Source organism: Thamnophis elegans, chromosome 6 (assembly GCF_009769535.1).
Source record: "Thamnophis elegans isolate rThaEle1 chromosome 6, rThaEle1.pri, whole genome shotgun sequence".
NCBI lineage: Eukaryota > Metazoa > Chordata > Lepidosauria > Squamata > Colubridae > Thamnophis > Thamnophis elegans.
In genome coordinates this window covers 35,337,321-35,350,390 of record NC_045546.1, presented here as the reverse complement: position 1 = coordinate 35,350,390, position 13,070 = coordinate 35,337,321, and the positions used below count along the sequence as shown (strand labels likewise).

The window sequence follows — 13,070 nt, the reverse complement described above, 5'->3', positions numbered from 1 at the left end:
TTTTTAAAAGAATTAATTAAAAAAGGAAATGGAAATATGCATTCTGCAAAGTCTAGCCTCAAATATCATCTTAATTCTTTTAATCTTCTGGGCATCACATTGACTCTAAAGAAAGACTTATAACATAAAAATGAAACATCACCACTATTCTGATTGAAAGTATGGCCATCTGCCAAGTTAAACAGTGGCAGGTAAACAGGTAATAGAGAAGATGGTGAGCAATTATCTTTCTCTTTTAATTTCTCATTAATAAATATTTTGCAATAGGCCACACCCTTATTGTAGCCATTTGTAAGCATGGCCATCTTGTGCTCTAAAAATTTAAATATAATTTTAAAAGGCTGTGTATGGTTTACAGAATGCAAACTTAAACAAAGCACCTCATGTTTTAGTGTGATATTTGAACCCAGATATTTACTCTTTAGTAACAAACAGCTTTAGAGATGAATGTTACTAGTTGGAGATGATTTTCAAAACAGAACTTGGTTCTTTTTTTACCGGATCTGCTTCTCACTTTTGGTTTTTGAGAACACAGAAAAGAAGAAAAAAGTAGAGAAAATAAAACAAGTCGAGGTCCATAAAGTTTTCAAATGAGTAGGAAACATATTTGTATTATTTCAGAATATCAAATAAAAAAAAAATTGCAAACCTGATTGTGCTGTACTCCCTCCTCCTTTCTATACTTATGTGAATTAGAGAAACATCTGCCTAAGCCACTTCCAAATATTATCTTATTATGGACCTTAAAAATGCTTCAGCCTCTTTTGCCTTACAATGGAACCTACATACCTCTATCAAGATCATCTTCCTTACTGTTTATAACACTGTGCTGAGGCTGCACCTTGAATTGTAACCAGAGGTCCACTAGAACCTAGTTCAGCTCATGAAATAGTAGTGTTACATAGGTGTAGTGAACGGTTAATATTGATACAGTAATACCAGTCATGATGCATTTTGGGTCATTTGCAGCTTCTGGATGGTCTTCAAGGGCAAACCCATGTACAGCATGTTGTAGAAATCTATTTGGGAGAAGGCCAATGCATGAATGACCATAAGCAGGGCCCCATAATTTAGAAATGATTACAATTTGAGCACAAGATAAAGTTGTGCAAAGCTCTCCTGGCCATGTTCTCCACCTGTTATTCAGGCAATATATAAAGTTCAGGAAGACCCCTAAAATTGCCTAGAGGTCTGAGTGAGGAAGTAAAGCCCTATTCAGAACCAATCTGGAAAGTGTCCAGATTTGGATCCTGGGGTCACAAACTCACCTCCCCAGTATTCCTAGAGTTAAGTTGGACCCTGTTCAAGTTAAAGCTTCTTCTTCCTTATCTAGACCCTCACAGCCTCCAGGCACGTTTTAAATAAAAAATTACTTTTTTCTTCTTTTGAACCCAGCAGAATATACATGATTTCCTTAACCTGTTTTAGAATTTTCACAGTGCAATTTTAGCACTGGTTTTCTTATTTGTGTTGGTCTGTGTAGTGGGGACTATACTCCAATTATGTTCAATGAGTTTAGTATTTAATCATTCTGCTTTGTTTTATATTTTTAGTTTTTCTGTTTGCTCTATGAAGAATGTAGGTTGACTTTTGGGAACCTCAGTTGTTTTTGAATTGTGATGTCAATAAGACTTTTATATTAGACTGGAATTTTCACAGAGCAAAAGGGAGTCAATTTAACTCCAACAACAATTTACCATATTTTTTGAAGTATAAGATGCACCGGAGTATAAGACACACCAAGAGGCAATTGAAGAGGCTTTTTTTAAAAAAAGTAGGTAGGTAGGGAGGGAGGGAGGGAGGGAGAGAGAGTGAGAGAAATACAGTAGATAGGTAGGTAGGGAGAGAGAGAGATAGTAAGTAGGTAGGTACGTAGGTAGATGGAGAGAGAGAGAGAGAGAGAAATACAGTAGGGAGGGGGAGAGAGAGAGAGAGAGAGAGGGATACAGTAGGTAGTAGGGTGAGAGAGAGAGTAGGTAGATGTTTCCAGGGGTATTTAACCATGTGCCAGAGAAGGAAATCATTGACAATCTGCAGCACCTAAGACTTTATTTCTGCTGGCACAGCACTTGATCAATCTAATTCTCATCAATCACTCTAACTAAAGAGCTTTCCAAAGGGGGGGGGGAGTTTTTGCACTCTGCAAACCTCCCAAAAGCAGCCCGTTTTTCATGAAAACGGGCCTGTTTTTTAAAAAAAAGCATGAATAGCCTTTGGGGTACTTGTAATAGGGTGGGGCAAAAATGAGCAAAACATGGCCCGTTTTTCATGAAAACGGGCCCGTTTTTTGTCAGGAAAATTGCATGCATAGCTTCATGGAGGCTTATAGAGTGCTCCGTGGAGCTGGAGGGGGCAAAATTGAGCAAAAACGGTCCTTTTTTTGCTCATTTATGCCCTTCCCAGCCCCCAGGACTCTGAAAGCCGCCTAAAAGCTATGCACAGCCATTTTGGTGAAGGGCCGGGGCTTCGAGAGACAAAAAAATGCTGTATTCGATGTATAAGATGCAGCCAGATTTTCAGCCTATTTTGAGGGGGAAAGGTGCGTCTTATACTCCGAAAAATACGGTAATAGTGTAAAGAAACATATGTTTTTCTGTGTAGAAGAGAAAGAGGTATCCTTAACTTCAAAGTGAAAGAATTATAACCTGTTATTTTTTGTCTAAGATTACTGAAGAATTAGAGAAAGTAAAACAAGAAATGGAAGAAAAGGGAAGCAGTATGACTGATGGAGGTAAGGCATTCTGAGATCTTTCCTTGAGATTTTTTCCAAAATATAGGAAAATATCTCAATGTATTTACTATTGATGGAGACACCTGGACTATTTTCTTGGCAACATAATAGAAATGCTTTGACACTGCTGCCTTTTGGGATGTTTTAATTTGTATAACTGGTACAAAAATAGGCTATTCAGCTGTGAAAAGATAAATAGAAGATACTGGATGCAGTTTAATTCTATTTTTATATCTCCACAAACCTAAATGCTGTCTGGAATTAAGATGTAGCAGGTTTCTTGTTTATTGCTGAATCATGTTTGTAGTTTTTTTAAGATTGGGAGGGTTACTTAATTCTGAAGACATTGATAAAAGTAAATAAAGTTGATAAAAATACAGTGAGATAATATGCAGGCATTTTTCAAATAGAACATTCTGTGTTATCTCTGTAAATACTGGGAATATAGGTACATTTTTAATATATATCTTTGGATCTAAAATGTCATGAAGATGGAAAATACATTATGTTTAATAAGTAGGTTTGATATGAAATGACAATCTATAAAACGATTCCATAATATTGTTGTTCTTCTGTTCATTTAGCTCTCTTGGTTAAAAGATTGAATCACCGGGGGTGGGGGTAGGGGTTAATAACTGTACAGTAAACAAAGAAAAAAAATGTACTTTTTTTACATTTTCCTTTAATAGCTCCATTAGTGAAGATAAAACAGGCTTTAACCAAACTGAAGCAAGAAACCATTCAGATGGACATACGAATTGGCGTAGTGGAACACACATTACTTCAATCAAAGTTGAAAGAAAAATCAAATATGACTAGAGACATGCATGCAACTATAATTCCAGATTCTTCAATTGTTGGTACTTACTAATTTTTAAAATAAATGCTATGCTAATAAAATTTTGTACATAATATATTTTTGCATTTATGTATGTCATGCTGCAAATCTATTGCTGTGTATATAAACAAAAAGATTTATGTTTTACAATCAAGACCTACTGTGTGTGTGTTTTTGTATGTATGTGTGTCTGGACATGTGGAGAGAAAATACTTTAACAAGTATATAGTATATTAAAAGTTTTGGATTGCATTGCATTGAAATGAAAAACTATTCAAAAGCAAAATCCTATACAAAAATAAATTATTGCAAAACATCTAACTGTAAAAACCAGCAAGTTTGCCTTCCTTTTTCTAAGACAATGAGCCATCACAACTTTATGGACTAGATCAGGTTCTGTCTCATCCAGTTTGTACTTTGCTGTTTTTGAGCTAGGAAATTACTAGAAAACTGATTTTGCTCAAGAACTACCTAGTTTGGTTAATTGCATTATAGTCTATGTCTATATTCTGTAATGGATTCTAACCTAATCATATACTAGATTTTAGATCAGAGCTTGATTGTTTTCTTGAGGATATTTATTGCCAAACTAAATAACATCAGTGCTAGTAGGGTGTAGGTTTTGCATTATTTTTATATACTAGTGACTTCTCAGTATTGGTGGGAGTGGTCTTGATGGTCACTTGGTGGCCCTAGTATATATCTGTAGATCTCAGTGCAAGCTCCATCCCAATAGACAGGTTATTTTGTTTTGTGTTTTCTTTTGTTTTCTTTTGTTAGAATTGCTAGTCCTATGAGGGGAAAACCATCTGGCCAGATCAGGGGTATCAAACTTGTAGCCTGTGCACTGGATGTGTCATATGCTGGCCATACCCATGCCGGTTTAGCAATGGGGGGGAAGTTGCAATATGTCATGTGACGACGATGTGTTGGCATGAGTTTGACACCCCTGGGCTAGATGATATAGTATAGGAGGTTTGCAAGATGAAACAGATGAGCATGTGGAATCCCGAGTTGTGTCTCATAAGTGGAGAATGATTGTTGATTGTTTTTTCTGCCAACTAGTAACTCAAAGAGAAAAGAAGTTGAAGAATCGACCAATTAGTGCCTTGAAGCTGTCCTTCATTAAACCTGTAAGGACACAATCTGTAATCTCAGTAACTGATGGCCTTTAAATCAGCTATGGTGGCAGTAAAAATGACATCAACATACTTTTTTGTTGACTCAAACTTGGGGGAAATTTCTATTTACACAACCATAGGGAAGTACATCTGGTAATCAAGCAATAATTAAAATACTCAGTATTGCTATCACCTCTCCACCCCCATTCTTCTTTTTTAGATGTGTTTCTTCAATACCATATTTGTACATTACTTTATCTTTTCATTGGCTAATTTGAAAGTTCCCCTAGTCACAAAGGTTTGTAAGAATAGATAAGTAGTCATTCTGGGAGTGGAGGAGTGCTATCATTCCACGATTTTTGGTTTGTTTCTTATTAGCTTCTCCAAACCAGCTATCTGGTCTCAAGAAAGTAAACTTTTCTCTGAGACTCAAGAGTTTAGTAGGATGCAGGTCTATAAGAGCAGATCTTGAAACATGGATATAGAAGAAAAGAAAAGAAAGGAACTAGACTGGAAGTAGGACAGCTGCAGGAAGAGAAAGTATTGGTGTTATAGGTAAAACTATTAAGACAATTGAAACGATATAAAGAAAGAACAATGTGGAAGCTGCTTGGAACAGAATAAAAATGTGTTCACATGTATTCACACATGAGCCATGAAAAGAACTTCTGTGAATGATAAAGTGAAAGAGGAAATCAATGGATGAAAAAAATATAAGAGGATGGTGGCTGGAAAAATGTGGGTGAAATAGATTGCACAATGTATTTTAAGAGAGAAAATAGAGATTAACAGAGGTCAACAAGGAGACTCCAGCAGAGAAATTGCAATTAAAAAAAATGATTTAGAATAAAACTGAAATTTGAAAATACTTCAAGAAGTATTTTAGAAATTTGTCCTGTAGGGATGATGATGTTAAGCTAAAGAGTGGAACTGAAATGTACGTGTGAGTATCCAAGGAAAAAGGGAAATCATAAATGCTGTAGGTATGTTGAAAAATAGTAAGGAAGCAGGTATAATTATATAATTGTATATGCAATTCTTTTAGCATGTGTATGAAAATTGTAAGTGTGATAATTGGAAGACTGCCTTTATTTTTCCTATATAGATGGAAAAGAAGCAAGACTGAATACAAAAACTAATGGAGAATTATCTTATTAATTGTCCTCAAGAATGTTTTGCAAAATTATGATTAAAGAGGGGGGATAATAAATGATTGTGAGCAAAAATGTTAGTAATGCTGTGCAGTTTATTATAAGTACAGAATATGCATAATAGTTTTTTTAACAAATAATTTTAAAATATATGAAAAGCTTATATGTGTAATAAATTTTGTATGAGAAATTGTGTGATAAAATAAACTTCAATTATGGAATGTTTTGCCTGAATATGGAGTTGGGGTTGCTTGCTGAAGTAATTAGAATGATATGTAATGGAAGTGAAGCATATGCAATAGTTCATTCCTGAACGAAGAGTTTGATGGGATACTATATAAATCCCTGGTTGTTAAATGTGATGTATAGAAAACGTGTTAAAGAAAGCTTATGATGAGTTAGAGTGATGATTGGTTGAGAATGTAAATGAATGTGTAGTCTTGGTATGAGGACAATACCAAATATTTGCAGTGAGTGTTAGGCAGAATATATGATGCAGCATGGTATATAGATCTGAAAATTTAAAACAGCTACAGAGATTTCTCTACTTATAACTCTAATGGAGTTTTCTCATCATGGTCACCATAATGCAATTGTTAAGTCACCATGTTCATTAAGCGAATGCTGCAATTGTTAAGCAAACCAGTGGTTTGATATGGATCATTTTTCCCAAAAACCAGAAGTAAATGGCAACTTTCAGCAAAAACAGAAGTAAAATGCGGTTACATGACTATGGGAAGCTGAATGCTGAAAGTGGTCATGCAACTGCTGGGGGGCAGGGCATCGGAATTTCAAATCCAGGTTATCCCCCAGGTACGTCTGTCATAACTTTGAATATCTCTAAGCAACCAGTTGTAAGCCAAAGATTCCACCACCCCCCATTCTTGTTGATTGTTCATAAATGACTCAGAACTTGATTGAAGAAATGGTATTAATTATACCAAGTTATAAGTAATAGTTGAAAAAAATTAGAGGAAGCAAATGAATTATTGTTCTTTGGTATAATGTTTACCAAAAATGGGAAAAATGGGTGAACAATGCTAGTAAAGAGATAGGGTTACTGGGAGGGGCAGAAATTAATGTGTCTAAAAAGAAAGAAAAATTTCTGTGTATGGGTGCATGCTTCTACCTATTTTGTTAAATGAAAGTAAGAATTGGGAAATCCTGCAGAAACAAAGTTGAATGCAGAAGAATGATGAAGGGTGAGAAATGGCACATTCATTTCTCAATAAATACCTGTTTCTTCTACAGAAACTATGAAAGAGGTCTTGTATGCAATACTAAGGTGTGCCCAGAAGGAGTATCTGTCACATCTAATCATTAAACTTAAATAATTTTGCTTCCTGGAACCTCCTTGTACTTTCCCCATGATTCATTCTGCTGTCTCGACTGTACACCATGGAGTTTCCAGGAAAAGTGAGCATCGACACTGCTGCAGTTATACTTCCTGCTTTATTTTAAATCTTCTTGGATAGATGATGTCCTGATCCTTGAAACATTTATCTGCTCCAGAGTCATTGCAGCAAGCATATAGTTCATGCTGGACATGAAATATGTTGTTTTCTTTCTATGAAGTATCCTTTGCTTCAGTGCCTTAATAAAACTCTCTCTCTCAGAGACTTCCTGGAGTTTAAGGGAGTCTAATAATTCATCAGCAGTAACTTGGGCTGAATTCAAATGATCACTACCTATTATGTACTAAAAGGTTTATTGCATACAACTACCTTTTCATAATGAGAAATGGGATCAGTACAAAGCCAGTTTCTTACTTTAAAACAACTATAGATAATTGCACGGTTTTTCCTCCTTCCTTCCATTCTCAATTGTTCAACATGGATTGAAAGCTTGACATGGAATTGTACAACTAATGCCCGATGTTCTATCAAACACAGCAATGTTTAATCTTAAAATCAGGCAAGCATTAACAGCCTGCACCTTGGACAAGATTTTGAAAACTGTTAAGGATCTTAAACTGTCACTGGACTCATTTATATTGTTAATCCCAAGACAGGGGCCTCTTTTAGTTCTTTTCTCTTTCAGCATGCTTTGTGATACCTCAAACTGGAACCACGACAACCTAAATCTTGCAGTGCCATTTGTGTTGCTTTGCTAATAATTTATCTGTGTGTGCTTCATTTTTCCTTATTACTCATATTAACATTTCTTTGATTTAACCACAATACCTGCTAGGTAATTGAATTAATTTCAGCAATTTTTTAAAAAAATCTGCCTACTTAAATCCTCCCACTTGTTCATTCAGGATTTCTATTGTTATATAGGACTGGTATTGTTAACCTCACAACTGCTTTGTATTTTTCTGCTAAAAAGATTGTTTTGAATAATAATAAAAACTTTTGGAATAATTTGTCATTAAAAAAGTTTATTATGTGATAAGGATGGGAGGCTTTTGGGACATGGGATTCCCAGTCCAGAGCTTTATCTGATTACATATGTTATGAATTGAGGTCAGAAGAAATATAGAATTACAACATGAGCCGCAAAATATCTACTGTGTTTCAAAAAAGATAGAACAGAGAAAAAAGCACTCCCTAAATGACTTCTAAAGCTAAGACAATCCTTTCATCTCCCATATTTGTTTTATGGCACACTCATTTGTAGCACTGGGTCGCCTCCAAATATTTAGTGAATTACCTAGCTCTCTTGTAAGTGACTATACCCATATCTCTTCCTAATGGGTAAGCAGTATTACTCATATTTCAGGATGAATAATTTTGAATCTTTTGAATAGGGTTGGATAACTGCATCTTTGCCTACTCAGATGCAAGTTCCATTATGCTTAATGTGATCTATCGTCATGCAAGTTGGTACAGAATTGTAATGATGTCTCAGCAGTCACATTGTCCAAGAGGAAAATATCATTGGCATGTAAGAATTGCTTATGCATTTAAAGTCCCTTTGTGACAGTTGCATCTCTGTTACCTGTATAATCTATAGCTAGTAATTTTAACTCTATCTTGCACTATATTTATGTTTTAGAAATATATGCCTATACAAGCAAAACGCTATGAATAAGAGTATGGTGAATTCACATATCATAAATTTGATGGGTGTTTTTCCTGGGCTAAAAGCAACTGGAGCTTTACCATATTGTAATATATACTATTATTTAGCATCTGTTATAACAAACGAAACATAAGTATCTCTGTATAGTAAGAATAGTAAAATTCAAAACTGGAATGAACTTTTGATGCCATCTGGCTCTTTCTTTAGACACTCATATTTCTGCCATTTTTATTGGAGCTAAAAATACTTATAGGCTAAATGAAATTATACCCGATAACCTAAGAATTTTTCACAAGCAAGGAATTCTTGGAAACATTCCTGTGGCACATGTGTTTTGTAACTTTATTTAGAAAAATTAATTTTCATTTGTGTACATTTTACTCTTAGAATATTTGGTATTCAAAGAAATATTTTTAATACAAAAAGTACACTTTTTAAAAAGAGTGAAAGGTCTAGAATTCAAATACTAAAAGACAGCTATGATAACGGAAGTGACAATCTTCAACATACAGATTTGCTTTCTAGAATTTGTAGATGCAAATTCTTGTAATTTCCATGGTGTTATCTGTTATCAAGCTTTTTCCTCAACAAAGAGGGGAAGTATTGACATTAGATTTGTAGGAATCTATCAAATTCCGCTCTATATAAAATTAAATCATGAGCAGATTTTAGCAAGTACTACATGGAGATGATAGACATATTTTTCTTGTTATCCAAGTGAGAATACTAAAATGTTTTGGTCTTTTTCTGATCCAAACACAAATTATTATTTCTGAAACCACCTACAGCCAGACCAAAACAATATAAATATGATGAAATAATTAAATCTCCAAATTAGGAAGCTTGGAAGAAGAATAAAAACAAATATAAAAGCTATTCATGTCCTTCCTCTCAAACACACAACCAGCGATGCTAATAGCGTTGAGGGATGGACCAGTTTATTTTGAACAACAGGTTAAATAGTGTTCTTTTTCAGGGAAACTCATTGATTTCTAATTAATTAAAACTAAACGGGTTTAGTTTGCTCTAATTTGATCCTCAATTAACCCAATATATTTATCCATCCAATTTTGAACTCATGGACAGAGAAGAATAAGATAGCACATAAAACGGGAGGAAAAAAAATCCAATTGTTAATTTGGAACATAAATGTGCCACATACATTCATTTCCTCCTCCGTTTACCTATCACCTTTCTTCTGGAGGGTTTCAATAGAACCAAGGCTATCAAGTGGGAAAGCATTTTTGCAGTAAATTTGTATTATTTTTAAAGCTAATGGAGCAAGAGGAAAAAGGTGTCAGTGTGGTGATTTTGTAGATAGGGACACACAGGGAAAATAGGCAAACTATATTATAGAAAGAACAAACAAGATGGACAAGAATGAGATGGCCAGGACAATAGTTTCAGGCAAGAAGTGCTATTCATCCTTTTTTATAAAAAGGTTTAGGATTCAAATCTAGTATTTCTTTTCAAGTTAAAAAAAAATGTCCCCCCCCACCCCTTTGGGGCAGCTTATAGGAGTTGTTTCAGTTACAAAAAGCAATTCTGATTTAATCTGCCATCTTTATAATGGGTCAGTATTCCAAATAAATTATTCTGGCATAAGCAAAATATTGCTGAAATGACTAGTCACCGTGACCAACTTAAGTCGTATTAACTTTAATGAGATGATAAATGTTATAATCAACATGTTTTGAAGGGCAGAAGAGAAATTAAATTTGTTTTTTAAAAAATAAAGGTCATACATTACTATAATACTGAATAAATAAAATATCTAATGCATCATTTTTACGAAGGTCTTCAGTAATACATCATTTTTAAGGTCTTAAAGTAGTTCTGTCATCAGATTGTTAAGGTGTTATCATGTAGCTGTATAGATTTGTAGCTGTACTGAATTAATTCTTAGTGGCTTCCTGGCTAAAGGATCTTTATATATTCTCAAAACACAATCACAGTCTTCCCTAACTAGAAGGAGGAGTGAGATTCAGGAGGAGGGGAAGTTAAGAGCTCCATTGTTCTGAGTAAGTTTTGGCTATTCACTCCACCCTACAGAATCATATAGGCGCATGGGCGATTTTATAAAAACCATGACAGATTGAGAACCAGTGAGAAGTCTACAATGGGGGCAAGTGATACTGCATGTGTATAGGACTTCATCATTCATACGCTGCAACTTGCAAAATTGGTTCAGATGTCATGATGCAAATATAATCTGACAGATGTGTGGCGTTTTGATATAGCTGTTGAGAAAATTTAGTTGTTCAAAGGTGACTTAAAAATAATGCTGTACATTCAATTTGGAGTGGTTATATATCAGTTGCAAACTTGTGTATTCAAAAACCTTTGTACAGAGTACTGAATACGGGTTTTCAGAGCCAGATCTCAATTTTATGTAAATTACAGCAATTAAACTGTGTTCTCAAATTCCTATTTCATTGCTTTAATTAGGTATGTTTTTTTTTTAAAAAGTATTCAGTGTGTAAGATTATGCCTGGGGATTTCCAGGTCTGTTCATCCAGTTTCCAAGTGAGGAAACTGCCTCAAGAATAGGTGGTGACCGTAGATTTCTGTCTTAAAAAAAAAATCTTCTTAAATGTTTACAGCCTTATCCTGTTTTCTCTTTATATATTATGAAACATTTTTATTCAAAATCTTATTCATGTTCTCATGTAGATTTTGTTTCATATATATTTTTTTTAGAACATCTTCTGGGAGCATACCGTTCCCCAAAAGACGAACATAGCTAACATAATTGATTCAAACCCACGCCACAGTTCTTGGTGCAGTTCCTCTACAGTATATCTGAATGCTATTAAAGTTATTTACAGTATCTTATTATGCCTCCAATATAAAAAAATAATTTTTGTTTCCCACAAATATGTATTTAGTTTTTAAAAATAATTTAAGTCTTGTTATTCAAAATTCAATATTCCACAGAAATTATTTTAACCTATTTAAAACTTTCTATAGCCAATTGTCTTGTTGTTTGCTGTTTATTTTAAATTATTTTAAATCTTAAAGGTTATAAGTATAGATCTTCATTTTCTTTTACTAAGGATTGAAGGCACTCACCCAGTAGGTGCAATCTTGTCACTGTGAAGGTGTCTAACTTCCTTGAAACAATTAATAAGCAATTTCCAAAAGTGTCTACCAGGGAAATGTGAATTTAGCCTCCTTTAAAAGGCTTATTTGCATCTGGAGCAATTATGGCAAATTATCTCATCTCCTGATTCCCCCCCTCCAGAAACTGCTGTCTTGTGGTCTCTTTGCAAGGAGCATCTGGAAAGAGAAAAACTTAGCCAATTTCACATCCTCTCTTTATCCAGAGACTGTTATAGGAGCCAATCACTTATTGGCTCCCTATTTATGGCTGCAAAGGTGGATTCTACTTTTTGAATAGCCATCTTCAACTCACCAATGAGGACTCTGGAGCCTTAACAATGTAACCGTTAGTGGGGACTACTATTAGCAACTGCAGCTCAACTTTATCTGCACAGCAAAAAAATATAGAAAAACTTGTTAGCATTTTCTGTTCAAAATAGCAATAGTACTTAGACTTACATACCGCTTCATAATGTTTTACAGCCCTCTCTAAGAAGATTACAGAATCAGCCTATTGTCCACAACAATCTGGGGCCTCATTTACTGACTTTGGAAGGCTGAATCAACCTTGAGCTGGTCAGAATTGAATTCTAGGCACTGGGCAGAGTCAGCCTGCAAAGCTGCATTCTAACCACTGTGTCCCCACATTAACATTTTCTGGCTTCACTCATGGTAGAGGAAATGACTCTTAAATAAAATCTTGTATCTTCTCTTTTGGTTATAAATAGTCAGAGGGTCATTGACCAACTCTAGGAGAGAGAAAAATGATTCATGCAATTAGTGAAGTAGTTGTAATACCTTCTGTTATTATTCTGAAGAATGAAAAACAGCGGCTTATTCACATAAAATAAATGGATTAATGAAGCAAATCCTTAAATTATACTCAGGTGTTTTATCTGAGGTAAACTGTGACCCAATAAAACTTATGGAGTTTATTTAGCAATTCCTATAATTAAGTACTATTTTCCTGTATTAATGCAAGCCAATTGTATATATTGTTAACAACTGTGAGCAAAAAATTATAATCTAATTATAAAATATTTTAATATTCTCTAAGCATTCCATTTCTTCCCATAGAAGTGCTTATCTGTCTGTTCTGTGTT

The 13,070-nt window shown here is 34.5% G+C and overlaps 1 protein-coding gene across 1 annotated transcript in view; it reads left to right on the top strand.

Annotated features, from left to right (window-relative positions):
• The window catches only part of IFT57 (intraflagellar transport 57), a 30,041-nt gene extending 24,253 nt beyond the window's left edge, over positions 1-5,788 (top strand). Inside the window, 2 exon segments of the mRNA XM_032219781.1 lie at positions 2,665-2,731; positions 3,421-5,788. Of these exon segments, the coding sequence (XP_032075672.1) occupies positions 2,665-2,731; positions 3,421-3,602 (249 nt within the window). The 3' untranslated portion in view covers positions 3,603-5,788.
• Positions 5,789-13,070: the final 7,282 nt, after the last annotated feature.